Raw genomic sequence first — 21,974 nt, 5'->3', positions numbered from 1 at the left:
CACACTGTACATTTTTGTTTTATGTACGTTTCGCATCCAAACAAAAATAAAATAACCATCTATTCGTCTCTTTCTGTCAGACTAGACCAATTGAGAAAATTCAATAGGTGTGACTGTGTAACTGTGTATACGTTACCTGAAACAAGCAACATGCCTTTTTATTACTAGTAGTAGTAAGTGCTGCTTTTTAATCTTCTTATTCCATCCATACCGGTACTTGTCAAAATGATGCCAAATATTCAAAATGTGATTTTCACTTGTGAGTTATCAGCAAGGCATTAGATGAAAGTGTTTTCAGTTGAAAAAAAACTTCCACCATTAGAATCATGTCAAAAATGCGTGATTTTGGCAAAAATGCAAATTTTTAGCCTAGGCCACTTGAGGCAAGCTATCCCATCATCTGACAAAAAATAGAACTTGTCCTTTTTGGTTTTTTCATTGTCAAAATCATGGGAAACAATGTAAGAAGCTAAAAAATTTGAAATTTTTGAACAGGCCTACCAGTAAAATCTAGGATACCATGATTCAAAGGTTTCAATGTTGCTTTTATTTTGTGATATATACAATTTTCTTACAACTTTATCTGTATAATATATATTTATATCAATTACCGGTACTATAGTCTACCTGAGGATTGTCTAATAACTTGCATGAGATGCTAAAATTAGGAAATATTTTAGATTAGGCATTGTTAAAATAAGGTAATGTGATTGCTTCTGGCTTTACATTTGAAGCTAAAAACCTAAACTATTTTTTGTTTATAATATATCAGGTGAAATTTTCAACATATTATTAATAGTGCAATAGCTTAGTTGATATCAGAGGACAAGCATTTTGCTTTGTTCCAAACATCAAAAAGCAATGGTTGTTTTACGTGGAAAATGCCTTTTAGTTGGTATGTAAGTTCTGTTGGATATTATATTTTTGTGACATGTTTTAATGTTACCTGATCTTGATGATGAGTTGGGCAAAATTAGAGACAATACACAAACAACTGAATCTGTAGCCTATAGTAATTAGCAAGCCTATATTTGAAGACTTTGCAAAGCATAATCAGTATCACATGTAAAAAATGTAAGCTTTGTGCTATAAATGGACTGCATTATGGTAACATATTCTCATTTTAAGGGGATTCTACTGTTGGAAAAACTGCAATAGCACAATCCTTTCGTAGTGATGGTTCCATGTTTCCTAAAAACTATCTAATGGTAAGAATTTGTTAAAAAATTTATATATACATTGATTTTTAAAAAATGGGTCCATGTGCGTATCTACAACCATTAACGTAATTGCGTCCACTTCACAAATTTGTAAATAGTTTGCGTTTGAAAATAATTTGACAGAATAAAACTTAACTGTTTGTTTATCAATAATGTTATCACAACTTATGTAAGTTTTATCTTTTTACGCTAACTATGTGACTTGTTTTTTTTTGGTTTTCAAATTACAGTTTTAGAACAACTCTGTTTTTGATTTTAAAAATGGCATCCTGACTTTTAAGCGGCATAAAAATAAATATGTCAATGAGAAGTGCTTTTATCAAAGTCCGCTTGTTGTTGCTGTCATTGCATTCTTCACCACACAGTTTTTATGGATCGTTTGATTAGACAGATTGCACAGAATTATTCCACCAGAATGGCAGTTGTATTTGGATGCATTTTTGATTTAAAACAGCATTCACAAAATTCACTGTTGTAATTTTAATACACATAACATAACCACCAAATTATTACACACTTAAGAGTATGTAAAACTATTTTTCTAATAAAGAGTAACTGTTTAAGTTAACAAATGCCATTTTCAGAGGTCCTTGAAAACAAATGGTCACAAATACGCACATGACTTTACCCACTGCACTGCATTTGTACCCATTTGGCAATTTCTTATTTCTGTTTAATCACTTTATGAAGCAGTGGCCAGTAGTAGTTTATTTATTTGTTTAGTTGTACACACAGATAACACATAATTATATAAGTTATACTATGGTACTACTATTTTGTTTTAAATAGTACTAAAAAAACTACTACTATAAACACATTTCAAGGATTCACTGTAATCTCATCGCGGTAATTTCATCGTGGTAATTCCATCGCAGTAATTTCATCACATGGTAATTACATCGCATACGGTACATTGTCATCGCATTGTAATTACATCGCAAGACACCACATCGTCAGTAATTTAATCTTCTTCGTCAACGTCCACCCATTTTTTTTAAAGTGAAAATGCGGATGAAAAAGTAAATTAAACCCATTAAAATTCAAAGTTGTTGTAATAAACAAAGTAAAATGAAGTAACCATATTAAAAATATCTGAGACAGTTGCTTTTTAATCAAAACGACAAGTTATGTGCAATTTCTCTTAAGAAATCCAGAATTTCGCGATTTTCAAAATCGTTGACTATTCTTTGAATTCTCAATGCAGTATCTTTATATTTCTTTTTGTTGCTGTGTATTGTTCCATTATTGCTTCATTTCTTGCTTGTTCGTCCTTCAAGATTTGTAAAAATTTCCAGATGGTAGGATGAGATGCCCCAATTACGGTAATTCGCTGAATGAGCGATGCCACCCTTCACAGGCATTGTTTGTGTTAGAACCACATAGTTTGGCTGCATTAAAACAATTCCATAGAACATGATCAAAGCGAGGGGGCGACATACTAAGTGACGGTTTGGCCGTCCAATCCACGTATCCTCAACATAATCTAAGACAGGCTGGTAGCCTACGATCGCCTACATAACAATCAAAGTTTTGGGCGTCCAATCCACGTATCCTCAACATAATCTAAGACAGGCTGGTAGCCTACGATACGCCTACATAGCAATCAAAGTTCGTTAGGGCAAGAGCGCAGCTTGTAGGTGGTAGCCGCAGAACGCAGCTGGTCAGATAACGCAAGAACGCAGCTGGTAGCCTATGCAGCTCTCATACTGCGATGTAATTACCTGACGATGTAATTACCATGCGATAAAATTACCACGATGATATTACCACGATGATATTACCGCGATGAAATTACTGCGATGAAATTACCACGATGATATTACCACGATGAAATTACTGCGATGAAATTACCGGACACCCATTTCAAGTGGTGTGCAGTGATTTAGACGGTAGCACAAGATTTATATTTTAATTGTACTGTCACATGAGGTGACAATACAATTGTGATGCATTAAGGATAACTTGCGGTTGAAACAACTTTGATGTAAAATTGGAAGCAAGGTGCGACAATATGTGAAAATACATACCGGTATTGCAGTTATGTTTGTAACTGTCACTCTGAACAGACTGCGTACAAATTAATGTGTAGTTGCTTAAACTTTTAAAAGTTTCAGTTGTTGCAGGCCAACCCATCATGTTTTGCTTAGACAAATAAAGTAAAAAGCATACATGCTACTTGCCTACTTCATAATTTCAAGTCTAGGATTTTTTAGTCCACAGGTGTTGACGTCATAACAAAATTTGTCCCAATTACCGATGACAACAAGGAAACCGTGGTAAGTAAATCAATAGATTTAATAAAAATGATCTGTTTATTATCATTTTTTCTGCCCATTGCGACAACCTGCAGTAGTACAGTACACTGCAATTTACAACAGGAAGCATCGAAGGGATTTATATCAATCTTCGAGTCAGCTGCTCCTTATATTTCATTTATTTACGCGCCATATACTGTACAACTCATTCCGTGTTATTTCATACAGTTACAGTAGAACTCGGTTAATCCGGATCTTCGCCTAATCCAGATAAAACTGGAAGTACAAATGATTTGTAATCTTTTTCTTGAGAAACAGCTTTGGATCATCCGGATTATTTAATCCGGATCTTCGCCTATTCCGGACAAAAGTTGCGCTTTCTCCGGATTTGCCAGTGATTAAGTTTTCCATAGAAACTCGTCTTCGGTAACTATTTTCAAAAGTTTTAAGTGACTACTGACTACAGATTATTCCGACACGCATGTCTGAAGATGTAACTTTTGCCAGTGTGTTCTTGCGTTAGACGCAGAGTCTACAAATACATTCATTTTACATGCATACTGCGTTTCAAAAGAACTCTATCACTGGGTCGCTAATGTGGTGATCGCGCGTCTCGGAATTGGCAGATGACCACACCAATGCGTTAAATTTCGGTGATTTTTACCGATACCCTTCTATCTAGGTAACGTCAGGCTTGATAGAACCGTCATCGGTTAATCCGGATCTTTGCCTATTCCGGATGGAATCGCCCGTCAAATCGAATCCGGATTAACCGAGTTGTACTGTATTTGAAATACAGAAACCTCTCAAATTGATCCAGTTTTGCCAGGGTGCCGCAAACTATTTATCTCTTTGATAGGGTGCCACAAGGTCAAAAAGGTTGGGGCCCACTGGATTATCCAGTCCGCATATCTTTTCGCAGTAACCTGGCCCTTTCTCAAAAAAGTTGGTGACCTCTGGTATATATCATTGCCTACTGTAGGCTGTTGACGATATGACAAATTTCTGGCTGTTGAAGACAATGAGAAAATTTTTTGACGCAAAATTCTTTGTTTAAATTACACTTCATTAGAAACAGATATCATATACAGTAGCTTATCCTGCTATGCTTGAAATAAAATGCGATAAATTTAATGTGTCTCACAATTTATGCAGGATATATTTCTTTTTGACATCACTGGGCAGTCTGCTTTTAAAGAGCTAACCGAGATACATTTTGAGCATTTGGGAATGTTTGCTGTAGTATTTGACGTCACTGACAAAGATTCGTTCACAAATTGCCAGAAATGGGTAAAAAAGATGAAGCAATTTTGTGAGCCGGACAAAACAATTCCAGGTTGGTCCTTGACGTTGCTGACTTTAAACCCAGAATTTTAATTGTCAACGATTTATTTTTCATGGAGTTAAGCTAAACAGCTTTTTCAATTAGTTTAAATCAGATGGCCTACAAACAACAGATCGTGATAATTTTTTGTGTTTTTTTTTTAAATCGGCTCGAACCATCTTACAAAGTTATAGATCTTCACGCATGAAGACATAGGCTACAAGCGGAGGTGGGTATCCACTATTGAAAGTAGCGCGCTGCCGTTACTGTTGTGACAAAGAGCGGCGCTCCCGCTGCCAGTCAATGAAAAGTAACGCACTACCGCGTAAAAATATTTGAAATGAAATTACAAGCTGATTTTGTTCATACAACCAACCAGTAAAGTTTAACGTTAGCAAACTATGAATGTTGATATCTCTGTGCCATGTCATAACGTTCATGACCATGATTTATCTTCAGGTGTATTGATCGGCAACAAAGTCGATCTTGAACAAAGGAGAAAAATAACCGCGGAGGCTGCTAAAGCATTTGCATCGAACAACGGCTTAACGTATTTTGAGTGCTCAGCTGTAAGTTGATTCTTGGTTTGTAGATATTTGACGTAGACCTAGCAGAAAAAGTTAGTTTTTTCTAGCCACAGTGAATCCATCAAAATTTGTGCGTGAACGCCAAAATTCGTGTTTACTTTGTAACTTTTAGGCTATCCCAAAAGGTAAAAACATTGCTTTGTTTTTTTTTTAGAAAGAATATGAAGGAATAGAAGCTCCATTCAAATGGCTTGCCGAAAAGTTTAATAAACTTTATCTTGAATCCCCAGATTTGATACAGCAGATAGAGTAACCTTGTGATGAAAGCCTTTGTCATGCTACAAAAAACTGATCCGTGAATTGTTTGCCCAGATAGCCTCTGGCGGGTTGTATTAAATAACACTGAAGATTTTGTTTCATTATTTGCACTCAGTATTTTTGTTTTTAATACAATAGCTATTACCGATATCAACAAGTCGGCAGGAGTGGCCGAGTGGTTAGCGCGTTGGGCTCACAGTCGAGAGCCTGCATGTTCGACTCCAGCCACCCGCACTTGCTGTTGTTTCTCTGGGCAAGAAACTTTACGATAATTGCCTCTACCCAGTGATCGATTTCGAGTAATGGGTAGTACCAAATTTCAGTAATAAGTAGAGTAGACAACCGGAAACAGACATTGCCGTCGGCTGCAGCGTGGGTCAGGTGTACGTCGGAAGGCGTACACCGATGCATAGCGCTCAAGTCCGCTTTCCCGCAATGCAGGATAAAGATAATAAAACAAACAAACAAAACTTTTTGTTGCTTAGGTTTAATAATATTTATAGGCTACTGTCCCGAACTCAGCCTACAATAAGTGAAGCAAACCACGCATACTTTTTCATTTTTCATTAGGTCCCCCGGGGGCCGCCCCTTGACACGGCACTGTCTGTGGCCTATTTGTAACCTTGTAAGGTGGGTGAGAAGAGGAAACGCGGTCGTCCAAGAAGAACGTGGAAACAACAAGTGAAGGATGAGTTTAAAAAAGTCGGACTGAAGGAGGAAGATGCAAGGGACAGGGTGAAATGGAGAAAAGGGATTGAGACAATTGCTGCGCGGAAACAATCGGCCACCCCCACTAGTGGGGAACAAACCGACGATGGATTATGATGATGATGATGTAAAGCGCCAAGAGCAATGTATGTCTGCGATTGATACAGCGCAACCTGAAACACATTGCAAAATAAATAGAAACATGTTTTGAGACTTGGCACTCATAGTTGAAAGCCCACTGCTGCCCCAAAGTGGTAAACATCTTAATATTTAATACGTGATTCAAGAGTGTTACAATTTTTCCGACGCCACATCGCTGGTATGCATTGGTTCGTCAGTGTTGACTTGACCTAATACTGTTAGCATTTTCTTTTTAACTGCTTTTACATTGAGTGCAGCCTAGACTAGACCTATGTATAATATAAACTTCTATAAATCGAAATTGAATCTGAATGTTGGAAGCTAAGGGAACTATAGCGAACTATTGGCATATTACTCAAGGACATTGAGGTCAGAGTGCACCAGTCCTCAGCCATAATCAGACGAAAAGATTTAATCGAAGTAAAATGTAACGAATTAAAACTACCAGAAATAGGCTACGCAATGAAGGGCAGACAACAGCAAGCGCGCTAAAAAGAATACAACAATTGCAATATCATCACAACTCATTGTTGTTTGCATTCTGCAGGACAGTCTGAACCCTTAGGGTTCCTGGAGTTGGTTAGCTCTCGCTCGTTGGTGCAGACAGTTGTTTTCGTTGCAATAGCAGAAGATCCTGCAATCACAAAGAACAGAAGTCAATAACTTTTTTATCTCTGATAAAAGCTGTCAGCAGCGAGTGTTGAAACTCACCTTTGTTAACACATTCATCTTTTGTCTCATTGTTGAGTTGGATAGGTGACATGACTTCCTTACCAGAAGTAAAGTTCTCCTTATTTTCTCCAGTGTTTTGTTGAGGATCAAAGGGATGATCCATTGGGATCTTTTCTGTCTTTCCAGGTCGAACGCTACGTTTTCCCTGAACTGAAACAATAGAAAACATGCAGTAACCACGAAAGCCGATCACCAATTTTGAATGCCTCAATATTTTTGCATTGAAATGGCAGTTCGAATTTAACATAGATTAGAAATTTATATGAGGATCGTGCGATATCCACATGTTAAGCTATACCTCTCACCGGAGGCCAGTTTACCAACAAGCGTAGTTTCCTCTACCAAAACCAGTTTGTGACGATAGTTTACAAGTCTTGCAAGCAAAAACATTAACTAAATGGCGGTTCAACTGACATGACGGCAATTTTAATAAGCTACACATGCGATATGTCAATGTTTACGTCCAGGTTTTGAGTAGCTAAGTTCGCCTTTAAATGTCTCGCAAATAAATGATAAACATGGTCCGACATGGACAATAAAACTTAAACATCAAATAATTTCACCGTCTTCGCCGCACTTGAGTTTCATTTTTACGATTTCCATTCTCTGTTTGATGCACTGCGCTCTCAGCTTATCCGCTTCCGTTCTAGCGGCGTGGATAGCCTGGTTTGCCTCCGTCACGCTCCTCGTCTCTGCCATCAAGTGCATGCGGCACTTTTGTAACTCGTCGCGCAACTGAGCAACTTCGTCACTAAGAAAAGGATAAATGTGAGTTTTAACTCAATTGCTGGTAGTGTTTTCAAATGTCTACACAGTTACACAGTAATAAGAATGGATATAAAAACGTTAGGCTCCAACTTACTCTTTCTTTTTGAGAAGATTTTCGAGAAAGGCAACGAAATCTTCATTCTGCAGTTCGTTCTTCTTTTTCTCGAGTAGCACATTGCCACTTTTGTTTGAAAGCTTCGACAAAAAAAAAACGCAATTCAACGTATTCATAAGTCCTTGTATCTCAGTGACACTGATACCGTCACAACAATCTCCAGGTAAATACTTCTTCGTTTTGAAAGTTTGGGTGTTTACAGTCATTTCATGCATTATTATCCTGGCTACAGTAATTATAAAACGTTTTCAGCTTGAAATGTACAAAAAAAGGTTTCGCGGCACACTTATACTATAAAACAATTGCTTTGAAAGACAATTAGCGTGATGCATGCGGATGCAAAGCAAGCTCAAGCCTTAAACCAGGCACTTAATAAAATAGTACGGGCTACTGCACCAACAAAAAACGTTTAACATGATAACACTATGACTGGAATTTTTCACCAAGCTACCCTACGTACTGCAGTTGTCGATATCAAAGAAGTGTACAAATATATGACGTCATCGGGGTTTTAAACTGCCATATTGCATCGAAACCTAACTTGCAGGTTGACAGCAATGTAGCTGAAGAAATGAACAAAAATGGCGTTATATGATATTAGAACAAACATCTAGCGAGACATGGGTATTGAGAGAGAGTGAACTGGCAATCCTGAGAAGAACGGAAAGGTCAATGGTGAGAGCAATGTGTGGGGTGAAAACGAGAAGGGAAAAAAGGACTGAAGAATTGTTGGATATGCAAGAGATGAGAGAGACCATAGACCAACTGGCAAGGGCAAATGGAGTAAGATGGTATGGACATGTGATAAGGAGGGAGGAAGGAAGTTTTCTTAGAAAGGCACTAGATCTAAAAGTGAATGGGAAGAGGAAACGCGGTCGTCCAAGAAGAACGTGGAAACAACAAGTGAAGGATGAATTTAAAAAAGTCGGACTGAAGGAGGAAGATGCAAGGGACAGGGTGAAATTGAGAAAAGGGATTAAAACAATTGCTGCGCGGAAACAATCGGCCACCCCCACTAGTGGAGAACAAACCGACGATGGATTATGATGATGATGATCAAACCCTTTGCATAGTAATTTAAGTTAATGTGGTGAATGTTTCAAAACAGAATGAGTAAATTGAATGTTTTTCTTACCTTTCCTTCCAACTCGGCAACTTTCCCAACGAGACGCTGAGCATCGCTTCTTGCATCAGCAAGAGAACGTTCCAACCTGCCAATGTAGTCACGGTCGGCAGATTTTCCTCCAGTCTGAAGGAGCTGAGCAACCTGCGTCTAGAACACATTTCAATCAATTTGTCAAACTCTTTATAGCTTTATCAGAATTAAAGAAACTAACTACTGTACAATGTACTTAGGGTGTTTCATTTTTTCACCATTTTTGAAATTCAAAATGCCTGGGGTCCCATCTGGTGGTATTTGGGGAAAAAAGTTTACACCCCAAATTTTTTTCAATTATGACGTCATATTGAGGTGGTCCACGAGGTTTGAAATTTTTGGGCCTCAAAATCTCGAAATTTGGGCGTATCTCCGGAACCACACATCATAGATCGACAAAATTAGTATCAAAATGCGCAGAAGGGTCGGTTTCCTATACCTGATGTAGAGAATATTAAGGTCTATCTGCTTGAGAAAAAAAGTTATTTCAAAAAATTTGATTTTCGGTCTATTTTCTCCTGATGAACAGAGATCAGGTGATCAAGATAATAAGTTTTTCTGTATTTTTCCACTCTTGGAAGCTGCTATTGCGTAATAATAGTCCTTGTTCGTTTTGCAAGAGACGAAAGGGTAATAATTGAAGGTAATGCTATTATAATGATGATGATGGCTATTCCTCGTCGAGGATATTATAATGTAACCGTTGAGGAAGAGGTATGTATGCTCACCTGCTTTAGATTTTGATTAAGTGTCATTATGGCATTAAGGCCAAGTATTAGTAAGTCGATGCAAAACTTCAAGGAATCGGAGAAAAATGTGCTTCCCCTTAATTCAGATATAATCATCACTATTTTTACTTGAGGAAGAGAGTACGGTAGCCGAAACTAATCCCAAGTTTTTGAAGAAAATACGGTACTCTATTTCAAAGATTTGAAAGATGAACTGCTGAAAGATGTAGTTGGCATATGGAACAAAACTGGTCTTCCAGTGCTTAGCAAACAGAGAATTAAAGCCAAGTTAAAAGACGTGATAGAGAAGTACAATGCAGCAAGAAAAAAAGAAATGAAACGCAGAGGTAATGAGGTTAATCAAGAATGGTTACAGAACTTGTTCGATATATGTGCATGTAAGTGAAGTGTTCGATCTCCGAAAATCTGGTTGTTTTTCAAAAGAAACTCTCTTGCACCTGTGAACTCGAAAACCGAGTCCAGGAGAAAGAAATCGCTTTCTTGAAAGATCAGCAAAAAGATTGAAAAATGCTTATCAGTGGCGTAGATGTCAACCATGTAGAAAAGGCTTTAGAACGGGAAAATCATAAAAGGAGGTGGGAAACGAGCAGTGAAGTTGAACAACCGAGCACTTCTGGCATACAATCTGCCAAAGCATCGGCATTACTATGTTCGAAACAAAGAAAAAGAAATGAAGCAGTTAGATGTCTACACAGTAGCGAAAGCGACTCTGATGGGGATATGAATTAGGAAGATGATAGGGAATACGAGCCTCTGAAACCAGCTATTGGGGGAAAAGTGTACAAGAAAGTACATTCTTTTTCAATAAATGATAGAAGTTGTTTACTTGCTGATCGTAGGATGACTTCGGTACGCCAACAGTCAGATCTTATGAGGTCGGTTCTTGGAAAAGATCAAATAGCTGCAGCACCTTCGACAGTATACCGCCAACGACAAAAAACAAGAGAAAAATCTCTGATGGAAAGTGAGAACCTTCTCAACTCAGCTTCTGCCATGCAGTTATGTTATGATGGGCGCGTTGTCGATAAAATAGATCGATACGTTTTCTTGGGTCAACTTGTTGATGATAATGGCATGAAGCACGAAAGTGTGCTTGCTGTTAAATATTTTCCCAAAATTGTGTCGGTCACTGCAGCACTGATTTTTGACACCATCATCCAGGAGGCTTGCAGAGTTCACCTATCCCAAGTATATTCAGTCATGGCTGATACGACTGCTCTCAATACAGGAAAAAAGTCCGGAGTCAATACTCGACTGGTCAATTATTATAATGATGAAGTTGGTCATGATATTCATACCCTTAAATGTATGTCCCACATAAACGAAATATATCTTTCCCACGTCATTTCTTTTGTGGACGGCGCCAAGAAGGGACCCGGAGCAATGCAAGATGGGGCTTTGCTTAACCAGATAGCAAGACTAGACAAGCCCAGTACTGAAACCTTAACACCAACTATTACTACGCAATAACAGCTTCCAAGAGTGGAAAAATACAGAAAAACTTAATATCTTGATCACCTGATCTCTGTTCATCAGGAGAAAATAGACCGAAAATCAGATTTTTTGAAATAACTTTTTTTCTCAAGCAGATAGACCTTAATATTCTCTACATCAGGTATAGGAAACCGACCCTTCTGCGCATTTTGATACTAATTTTGTCGATCTATGATGTGTGGTTCCGGAGATACGCCCAAATTTCGAGATTTTGAGGCCCAAAAATTTCAAACCTCGTGGACCACCTCAATATGACGTCATAATTGAAAAAAAATTGGGGTGTAAACTTTTTTCCCCAAATACCACCAGATGGGACCCCAGGCATTTTGAATTTCAAAAGTGGTGAAAAAATGAAACACCCTAATGTACATAGTACAAACATTCACGATTGAACCGTGAGAACATTTGTTGTCGAAATAAAAAAGCCTGATTATGTAGTCAAGAATCTAGTTAGTAAAATTATTTTATTAATATTGCAGTATAAATGTTAATAGGAAACATGTAGAGTGTAGACTACCCGAACTGTGTAGTTGCTTACTTTCAACTTCATAGCGTAGTTGACCTGCTGCAAGTATTTCCTTTCCATACATTTCATCTTTACTTGAACACTAAAATATCAACACGATCAAACTATTCACAAAATTAAAATATCGACTTCAAGGCGCTTTGATAACGACATGGCAAAAAGAAAGTAGGCTACTGATAAAAACTTGTGATCTGACTCCATTAAAAAAATGTTTTCTAGAAAATGTAACAATGTCAAAGACTGAGAGGCTGCAACTAAAACGACACAATCACCTGATCAGCCTTTTTTCCGCTTGGATTCTTTTATCTTCAACCTCAGCAAATAGAGAATTTCCTTTGCTGTTCGGATCCTGCGGCTGTGAGCGCAAATCGTCTAGTTCTTGAGAAAGTTCACTATTGTCTTGCCGGCAAAGCTGGAAAGATGAAGGTTTATGAAAAGTTAAAAATATAATTAGTGCTGAACAATTTTTTTCTCATTTAATTGAGCAGAACTGTATTGTTCGATGTTCATGCAATAGAAAGTTACCGCGGCCTGCTGCTTTTGGGATCTTGTATTTTTGACATAAATTACACTGGTCTACAAATTTCAACTTTTTTTTTCAGGTTTGGGTTTTGACAACTGCTTTTGGCTAACTTTGGGGCGCTGAATCCGAAAATGAACTCAGATTTTCTCTATCACATCAAGTTTTCTTTCTATCGTTGCCATTATTAATGAAATTGACCAATTTTTACCCTTTTTAGTGCAGTAAAATGTCAAATATAATTATTTTCTGACAGCTATAAACTTTCAAACATAGAGATATTTTTACACTAAATTCATAAATTGGTTCAGATTTCCTTTAAAATAAAAAAAATTCCTGTTATAATAATCGTAATAGGACATAGTGGAGATTGGTAGCGTTGAGTTTTTCCATGCTGGCTTGAACTCCCTGTCTTGGCTTCTCAGGCGTTATCTGTGGGTCAGCTGCTATCTCTGTGCAGCAGGGTTACCAGATGTAAATTTGGCAAGGAGCCAACTGCACGTTCAAAAATGGCCAAAAAAGAGCCAACTTTTTAAACAAGGGGCCCAATTTCGTTTATTGCAACAATATAGAAGGGCTTCTTCTAGAAATGGGATTACCACAGTATGATGCAGACGAATGGAGACTTTTCATTGATAGCTCCAAACGAAGTTTGAAGTGTGTTCTACTTCACAATGGTAACGTGTACGGTTCTATTCCGATAGGACATTCGGTGACAATGAAAGAAGAGTATCAGGACATCAAAACCTTTCTTGAAAAGTTAAAGTACCATGAGCATGGTTGGCTCATCTGTGTAGATTTAAAAATGGTGAACTTTTTGCTGGGGCAACAAAGTGGCTACACCAAATACCCATGTTTCCTATGCTACTGGGACAGCAGGGCCAAGGATCAGCACTGGAACAAAGAAGAGTGGCCTCCAAGGCTCACCTTGACACCTGGAAACAAAAATATCATACGTGATCAGTTAGTTGATATCAAAAAGATCCTCTTGCCTCTTCTTCACATCAAATTTGGTCTCATGAAACAATATATAAAAGCTTTGGATCATGAAGGAGAGTGTTTTAAGTATATATGTTATGCTTTTCCTGGTCTCAGTGAAGAGAAAAAAGAGCTGGGATATTCAATGGACCACAAATCAGGCAATTGTTAAAGGATGAAAATTTTGTAAAATCAATGTTGCCATTCGAGGCTAGAGCTTGGAATGCTTTCGGTGCTGTTGTGAGAAATTTTTTGGGAAACAGAAAAGCAGAAAATTATAAAGATCTTTTAAGGGAGCTACTGCTTAGTTTTGAAGATTTGAGATGCAGGATGAGCATCAAAGTTCACTATTTGAAAAGCCATGCGGATGAGTTTCCAGAAAACCTTGAGAAAGTTAGTGAAGAACAGGGTGAACGTTTCCACCAGGATATTAAAATTATGCAGGAACGTTATCAAGGTCGGTGGGATTGTCATGATGGCCGACTATTGTTGTAGTTTTAAAAGAGAAATTCCAGATGCTGCTCATAAAAGAAAGTCCCTCAAAAGAGCCTTTTTAAGCTTATAAGTGAAGAGTTCATATTTATGAAAGCTCTTTTTTTGACTCTGAACTCGCCCTGCCCAAGTCCCTTTGAGTCAATCTTTATTTTGGCACTTTGCTATTTCTGTGTGTGTCTTCAGAATTTCTGCACTCCATTGGAATGTCTATGTGCATATTGTGTGAACTGTAGGCTATAATTCAGAAAATACCTTGTCACTGTCCTATCGACATGTTCGTCAGCATAATGTAGCGTTTGATGTTATTATGGTTGCTCTTTTGCATGCCTATTTTTTATTCCAAGCATGGCCACCTAAAGATATGGCCTGATTTGTCACATTTTGCAGAAATTTCCAGGTGTTTCTAACTTTGGGCGAACGTTTAAATAAATTTTTCTAAAAATTAGATTTTTACGCTTTCTTTATTCTTTTCCCCAGATGACACAATAGATTTTCACATCCTCACATGTTAAAAAACAAAGAAAATTTGATTTTGTAAATTTTAGTCAGACTGTTAATTTTAAAGAACAGTCTGATTTTGCGTTTTTCAACTTACTTTTTCTCATTTGCTACTGCTTCCCCAAGGCAACAAAAAAGTTTTTTGTCATTAGGAAACCACAAAAAGTAAAAACATCTCAAAAAATGTCAGTCAAGCACAAGCAGTAGCTGTAATCAAAATCTGCAAAATGTGACAAATCAGGCCGCTTCTTCAGGTGGCCATGTTCCAAGGCATGAAATTTTAATAAAGACAACGCAAATTTGTGTGAATATAATATAGAATGCTTGTTTGTTCATTAAAGCTAGATTATTGCAGGTAAAACAGTGTTTATTGCATCAGAATTCCTTGTTTTGACAACAGAGGGGGGGCAAAAATTGATTTTTTTCAAAAATTAGGGATATTTCATATCTCAAAAACGTGATGTGATAGAGAAAATTTGAGTTCATTTTCGGATTCAGCGCCCCAAAATTAGCTAAAATAGGTTGTCAAAACCCAAACCTGAAATTTTGTGTAGACCAGTGTTATGTATAATTGTATACGGTTAACGCGTTTACAGCGAAAAATTGTTTTCCTTTTCTTAAATCTTTTACAAGTATACAGCAAACAAAACTGGCACGTCTTATGCAAAAACTTATTCAATAAACATTAAACGGATATAAAAGAGACATGCATCAGAGGCATTGTCAATTAAAATAAAATTTACGGGGCCAGACTACATCAGAACTTCAATAGACGAACAAGACCAAACGGAAAAGAGTACGTTTGCAATGAATCGACGCAAAAAATAGACACATTTCGTTAAAGATACGAAGAAAACTAACAATGTCGCGTTACTCACTTCAAGAGCCTCCGATACACGTTTGGCCTCCACTTCCGCATATTCTTTAGCGTCCCGATAGAATACTAATGACTTTTCAACTTCTCCCAACTGCAAAGCAAATAAAATCTATTGAAAAGTATATACTCACTATCCTGGCACAAAAATGCCGCAGAAAATAATGATGCGTTTCTTCATAACATCTGAAAAAAAGTGATCTTTCACTAAACATAGTGAATGAAGTGCTGTACTACACTACTAACCCAAGAAACCTGTACCGCCAGTTTTATCTCCGTAAGATTGTTAATGGTTCACACTTAAATAGAAGCTTCTGATGACATTATTCATAGGAAACATAACAGTACCTGTCTTACGCTGAGCACGTTCTGGCATAAAAACTATGTATTGCGGTGGTTCATAACCCTTTTCACACATTTGCCCTCTTCATTAAACAACACTACCAGATTTAGCTCAAATGCATCCAACAGATTGTTGTAAAATTACGTTTAGTCTACATATGTTCCTACGTTCTGGTTTCTTTGCTTGGAGCGCTTTACGTTGATTGTTTTCTCAGTTCGCGTTCCCAGCTCACTCAGTCTAGTTTTCATAAGAGCTTTTCTTACAATGTTCGGTTATAGGGACGTTTTGTTACGTCAAGTTCTGATTGTGTGAAACAGATCTACTTTGTTCGCTTTATATTTATGGTTTGTGTTTTGCAGGTGTACTTCGTTTCTAAGAAACGAAGTACACCTGCAAAACACAAACGATAAATAACCATATAAAGCGAACAAAGTAGATCTGTTTCACACAATCCTTTTCCTTTTGAGAGATTACCTCTGAAACTGCAAAATAACAGTTTAAAAAGTACGGCATTGTCATGCGATCAAGTTTTTTGTTTAGGCAACTTACTTTGAACTTTAGATGTTCAATGCTGTTTTCCATAGCATCATTATCTTCACTTGCACATTTCAATGCCGCTTGCAGGCTTTCATTTTCACTAATGAGTTCAGCCAGCTCCGGTGTGAGAGATTCACTGCAATATCATATAAGGATGACAATGTGCGGTGTGAAATAGAATGGACGACGTTCTGCAACAGCTGACGCTCAGAGCTATAGAAGTGGTGAAAGCACCAGGCGCGGAATCGAAAGGACGCCGGTTCGACAGCGCTCAAGAGCATACGGCTGTGTCTTTGGCAGGACACTTAAGGGAGTGCCTAGACACGAAGATTGGCTCAATAGAAAACAAAATTAGAAAAAAGTTTTAAAACTAAAAACGGAGCTCAAGATGAACAATATTTTCTAATCAATTAGATTATTTTTATAAAATGGTCAATAGTCCAATGCATGAGCTAGTCGTAAATTTAAGTAAACAACTCAGTGATAAACTCTGAGATGATTTTCTGTAATGACTTTGGAGCATAGCGATGTTAATAAAACAAGGTGATGCGATGATATCAGTTTTATTATTTGAACAAATGCGAAAAATTACAAAGCAAAAGTATCTTGAAAAATGATTTCCTCACAAACAAATTATACATACTCTCGGTAGACTATAAAGTCACGTAGTATCCATGTTGTAAGGGTAGTAGGTCTACAGTGCATTACTTGTTTATTCGAGTTTGCTGTGACAACTTCAACTCGGTTATTGTTTCCTGTTGTTTTTCCAATTTAACGGTTTGTTGATGGTTGAGCAACGTCGCTTCATCCACATCTTTCTGCAGCTCAACGATCTAACAACGTCATCACAATCCTTGTAAGACCATAAAAGTTACCTACAACCTACATCCACCAGAGTTAATGGTCCTTCAACATATTCCATACAAGCAAGCGAATTCATTTAATGTAAAATGACAAACAGTAGCATAATAACTGCAAACAAATACTACCGCAAGGAACTTTGCTGCAAAATGTTTAGGTTTTAGAGTCAAAAAATTGTAATAAAAATTAAAATCATACTTTTAATTTTAATCCATCCAACTCTGTTCTGTGTGTATTAGTCAAAGATTCAATTTGATGTTTATGTTCAGTCATCAACGCTTTGGTTTCATCACCATACCAGCTTTCCAAGCGAACATTCAAGTCTTTACATGACTAGAAAATATAAAGCCATGTAGGTAGTGTGAGACACAGTACTAGAAAATTGTGTACAACTGTATATTAATCTTATCATTTACAGTTTAAAGTGACTTAGCATGCAGAAATTGTGTAATTTTTAGATTTAAACCTCCTTCACAGGAACTTGGTTAAATGCTGCATTACAAAAATTGTCTATAAAAGACCAATAGTATGAAAAAATAAAAATTAAAAACAAAGCAAGTTTGAATGATTTTTATCACATTGATATTTCACCTCAAGCTTCATTTCCAAGGAATATTTCTCCTGTTCATGATCTTCCAGTTTCTTTTCATAATCAGCATTAACTTGTTGAAGTAATTCCTCCAAGTATGAACTGGGCTCAAGTAATGCTTTCTCTGAGATACAGGTTTACCCTTAGGCTACATGTGTGATGCTTGATTTGAAATATAAAATCTTGACATTTTAATTGTAAATCTTTGATAAAGTAGGCTACTTACAACTTTAAAAATATGAAAGCAAAAACATTGCAGTAAATCTCTGACTGAATGGTAACCAATATAAACCATTGAAATCAACTATTTCATAAATCCACAATATGCTACAAAAAGAATGTATATATTATATATATATATATAATTTTAGTTGATTTATAGGAACGTATTCCATGACATACAAATACATGAAACCAAAAACTGACCATGTTGACAACCGTATAGCAAAATTGTTGACTAAACTGACATAATTGCCATTATACTAACTGATAACGAATGAAAGCAATTAAGAATTGCTTAACAATAGGGAGTAGATTATCATTTTCCATGACTGTTCACAACTAAATTTACACACAGGCACTTAAAGTAGGCTAATTTAAAAAATTATGTAAGGGCCAATAATCTGCTGAAGAACAGATGTTACGAAGCTTATATACCACATTCCGAGCTTTGCTGTAACTTTTCTTCATTTTCTGTCATATCTGTAGCAACTTTGTTAGGATATTTTTCATCTTCCGCAGACATAGTCATTAGTAGGCTACAGAAAGATTTTTCTATTAACAAAATACCTTATTAACAAAGGAATTAAAAAAATGCTTTCTATTAGGCGTGTAGCGATAAACCACAAAATAGCTTACAGTTCAGTTATTTTTTCTGCTGGCAAATAAACAAAAATACTCAAAAAACATATAATTTGCACAAAGATGGCAGCAATACACAAAATCTAACTATAACATGGAATTTATTATGATAAAATGCCATGTTGTAAATTGATACTTATCACAAAAAATATCATATTGTTTCTACATGTCAGCTGTTTAAAGTTTACTATAGCAATTTCTCTTCTAAAATTGTATACTATGATACATATGTAAAAAAACTCTTTTTTTACAATATCAAAAAAATTATAGGCAATTATATACATATAACCACAGAAAGAAAATAGTAAACATGATGCTTCTGAGTTCTGGAGATAGTCAAAGCAACATAAAGAGCAAGTGAGGAAAAGAATGGTTGTCAAAGGAGGTTGAGGAAAACAATCTTCCTTTTGTTCAAGTATCTAAATTTAAAATCTGTGACTCATGTTTAGGTAAGCCTAACCGCCATGTTTTTAAAATGTATGCATGCACTGTATCAATGTATTATGGATTTCACAGTGTTTTCTGCATTCTTCTGAAATTCTTGTGCATTTTTGTTTGTAACCAAACAAGCTTGCTTAGATGTGGTCATGAAACAAAAGTTTTCAACATACTTTTTAGAGTGATTCTAAATTGTATACCGTACACAAAACCATTAACCAAACAACTGATGCCAATGTGTAACTTTGTTTCAAAGCCAAACTGAATGCAATTTAAAACTATAAGAATTTTAAACTGCTGTAGCGCATAGAAGTCACCAGGGATATCTAACATGTATGATAAACCAATTATTACGAAACAATAACTATATACGAAATGTATTCAAGTTTTGTATGCAGGCTGAGGATGGTATCAGTTCAGTGGTATGCAGGAGGGCTAAAGGTCTACCAAACTAAGAAACTATGAATTCCAAAGAAAATGTTACATGATTCTTAAACCTAGTTTAATCATCTTTCAGTGAAGTGATTAATTATTGGTAAAGGTTGTACTGTAACCCTTCTACTGGTCTGCCATACCAGTGATGGCCAATGCTTAGCCTAGATGCTAAAAACCAAACAATATATATAGTTTATGTAGTATCATATAGACTAAGATTTTTAAACTGTAGTCAAATATTGTAGGCCAAGATGAACTCAATGCTTCTGAACTGCAGATGTTACATCCATAGGCGTAGCCAGGGAGGGCAAAAGGGGCCATGCCATCCCCCCAAATTTTCAAAGTTTGGATTCCGAAGTAGAACCCTTTGTTAAAAATATAATATAATTTGTATAAATTTATATCGTTTTCCAAGACATCTGGTTATTAACACCCCCAGGACTTGTTTTAGACACACAGAAAGACACCAATAAATTTTGCAAATTGTATATAAATCGCGCAAAGTTTCCGCGATTTACGCTTCTTTTAACTAACTTGTACACCAGCTCCCTTTATGCATACCATATACTTTACCTGTGTTTAAAAAAGTGGACCTCTGCTTAAAAGTATGTAAACAATAAGAATAAAGGCAGCTGTGCAGTGTGCAGCTCTAAAAACCAAGGAACATGGTGGGCTGGTGGCCACTGGCCACAGTACGAGAGTGGGACACTATTTCAGAAGTGAAGATGCCAAGACTAAAAAATTCTCTCTGCTCAGCTGAAAATAGTAAAAACCATGAATTTATCAAAACAGTTCCACTTTTTAACCATCACAGTGAAAGCAATAGCCTACTTGCTACAACACATACTAGGTACCAGATGTCTGGAAAGAAGTAGGCTGAACGTTATGCAATACCAGTAAAAACAATATTCAACCTTATTCTTGGCGTGCAACAAAACTCATTTGTTAGGTTGTTCTTTTGTTGTAAAATAAGTTTAGTTTGAAATGTGGAAGCTAAAAATCGAAAGCATAGCTAAGTTGTCAAAGTTACGCGCGATTTCTTTTTCATAAATTTCGGTGATCTTGTTTGGTACAATCTAATCAGCTGAACGCTACGCTTGATATGTCAAGCATGTCAAAAACTTTTTTAATCTAATCGGGAAAAATGTAGTTGAGTGTTTGTCACCACAAAGCAAAACTTTTAAAATCCTTCTACTGAACTAGTTCTAGTTCTCAATTTTATTAAGATTTTGTTCTACCTTAAAATTAGATAAAATCACCCCGTCCCAACTGATTGGCCGATCTTCATAGCATGTGTCTATTTATATAAATCTTGAAATTATCAGAAAAAGCTATATGGACTAATAAAGCTATTGCCTGAATATATGTTGTTGTCTTTATTTTTGTTTGTAACTTTTCTTTTTTTAATTCCCTTTCTCTTTTAAAATTTTCTGAAGGTGTTGCGACCATAATATATACTCAATAAAATACTCTGGCGCAAAAATTTGGAATAATATACCAGATGAAATTCGCAAATCCTCCTTCACAACTTTTAAAAGAATGTACAAAAAGAAAATTATTGACGCATATTAGGCAAATGCTAAATTACTAATCAGACTTGAGACTTGGAATTGTAACACAGGCTACGTTGGCCTGTGTTACAATTCCAAGTGGGATGGCGCAGCGGTGGGAATGCGGTGGGATGGCGCAGCGGATAAGGCGTTGGCTTTCCAATTATGCAAACCTGGTTCGACTCCCGGCTTACCCTGGTTGTTGACAAACACCGCTCACCTCTACCCAGGGTGTAATAAATTGGGTGGGCGTAGTTGCTGAAGGAAAAGCGGCCGAGAGAAAGGAACTGGCCACCCTACTCTCGTTAGTGCGAAGGCTTAGTAGGCTACAATGAGAACCTTATCTTCTCATCCCCAAAGCTTGAATCAAGTATGGGACCCACCTTTACCTTTACCTACGTTGGCCTACCTGAATTTTTTTTAATTTCTTATCATCTTGGACAGCTTCACCGTTATTTATGTCTTATGTCTTTTTCTCAATTGGCCAATTATAATTAAGTTATCGTTGATGAGTTAAGGGGTGGCTGCTTGACTTGAAGACCTTGAATGGTCACTTCGCAGCCTCCCGCTTTTGTGATGCTTTCATTATTTTCTTTCTTTTGCTATGTAGGCTACATTGTGTTTTGATTCGTTGTGCATCTTTTTTCGCAGCAGCCAATAAACATATAATCTATCTAATCTATCTCATGCCAAATTTCTTTCAACTTAATTGAAAGAAATTTCGATCATATGTTAAATGTTTATCCTCTACTAGCTGGTTGATGCACCGCAAAAACTCCCATGGCACATCGAAAGTTGTGTACAAGCTGACAGAACTGTTTCAGTTTTACTAATTTACGAAGGATATCACAACTGCAATCCACATTAGCCTAATGTTCTCGATGTGGGAGGAAATGTCATTAGTTGAAAAATATGTTTAGCCATAGTAGCCTAATGGGGTAGCTAGAAAAGTAGGCTAGGCT

The 21,974-nt window shown here is 36.7% G+C and overlaps 3 protein-coding genes across 4 annotated transcripts; 2 read left to right on the top strand and 1 right to left on the bottom strand.

Annotated features, from left to right (window-relative positions):
• The first annotated feature begins 767 nt into the window (after positions 1-767).
• Positions 768-6,757, top strand: LOC145777510 (intraflagellar transport protein 27 homolog). Of its 2 annotated transcripts, none has more exons than XM_082588898.1 (6): positions 768-895; positions 1,129-1,208; positions 3,434-3,496; positions 4,631-4,811; positions 5,259-5,368; positions 6,215-6,757. In XM_082588898.1, exons 1-6 carry the CDS (start codon positions 862-864, stop codon positions 6,263-6,265), a joined length of 519 nt encoding a protein of 172 aa, XP_082445024.1. In that variant the 5' UTR covers positions 768-861; the 3' UTR covers positions 6,266-6,757. The 2 variants fall into 2 exon arrangements, with proteins under 2 accessions (XP_082445024.1, XP_082445023.1); XM_082588897.1 differs by lacking the exon at positions 6,215-6,757 and adding an exon at positions 5,541-6,193.
• Positions 6,758-6,887: 130 nt separating this feature from the next.
• On the bottom strand, positions 6,888-18,511 carry LOC145777605 (protein Spindly-like). The gene is made up of 13 exons (XM_082589030.1): positions 18,386-18,511; positions 17,731-17,852; positions 17,338-17,472; positions 16,987-17,111; positions 16,291-16,414; positions 15,403-15,492; positions 12,306-12,445; positions 12,046-12,115; positions 9,244-9,381; positions 8,088-8,188; positions 7,789-7,976; positions 7,205-7,375; positions 6,888-7,127 (listed from the first exon to the last, which is right to left on the bottom strand). Exons 1-13 carry the CDS (start codon positions 18,477-18,479, stop codon positions 7,018-7,020), a joined length of 1,608 nt encoding a protein of 535 aa, XP_082445156.1. The 5' UTR covers positions 18,480-18,511; the 3' UTR covers positions 6,888-7,017.
• On the top strand, positions 9,583-11,505 carry LOC145777342 (uncharacterized). The gene is made up of 2 exons (XM_082588705.1): positions 9,583-9,723; positions 10,889-11,505. The coding sequence occupies exon 2, from the start codon at positions 10,971-10,973 to the stop codon at positions 11,481-11,483; it is 513 nt and encodes a 170-aa protein (XP_082444831.1). The 5' UTR covers positions 9,583-9,723; positions 10,889-10,970; the 3' UTR covers positions 11,484-11,505.
• Positions 18,512-21,974: the final 3,463 nt, after the last annotated feature.

This window comes from Aplidium turbinatum, chromosome 9 (assembly GCF_918807975.1).
Source record: "Aplidium turbinatum chromosome 9, kaAplTurb1.1, whole genome shotgun sequence".
NCBI lineage: Eukaryota > Metazoa > Chordata > Ascidiacea > Aplousobranchia > Polyclinidae > Aplidium > Aplidium turbinatum.
This window is presented reverse-complemented; position numbering and strand designations above follow the sequence as displayed.

Excerpts from the sequence above, each read along its gene's own strand:
- LOC145777510 (XM_082588897.1), top strand. The coding sequence starts at position 862 with ATGGTTGTTTTACGTGGAAAATGCCTTTTAGTTG. Across the intron at positions 3,497-4,630 it reads ATGACAACAAGGAAACCGTG|GATATATTTCTTTTTGACAT; the intron begins GTAAGTAAATCA and ends CAATTTATGCAG. Across the intron at positions 4,812-5,258 it reads GCCGGACAAAACAATTCCAG|GTGTATTGATCGGCAACAAA; the intron begins GTTGGTCCTTGA and ends ATTTATCTTCAG.
- LOC145777342 (XM_082588705.1), top strand. The coding sequence starts at position 10,971 with ATGGAAAGTGAGAACCTTCTCAACTCAGCTTCTGCCATGCAGTTATGT.
- LOC145777605 (XM_082589030.1), bottom strand. The coding sequence starts at position 18,479 with ATGACTATGTCTGCGGAAGATGAAAAATATCCTAACAAAGTTGCTACA. Across the intron at positions 12,116-12,305 it reads GCGGAAAAAAGGCTGATCAG|TGTTCAAGTAAAGATGAAAT; the intron begins GTGATTGTGTCG and ends TTGATATTTTAG. Across the intron at positions 8,189-9,243 it reads TTGCCGAGTTGGAAGGAAAG|CTTTCAAACAAAAGTGGCAA; the intron begins GTAAGAAAAACA and ends TTTTTGTCGAAG.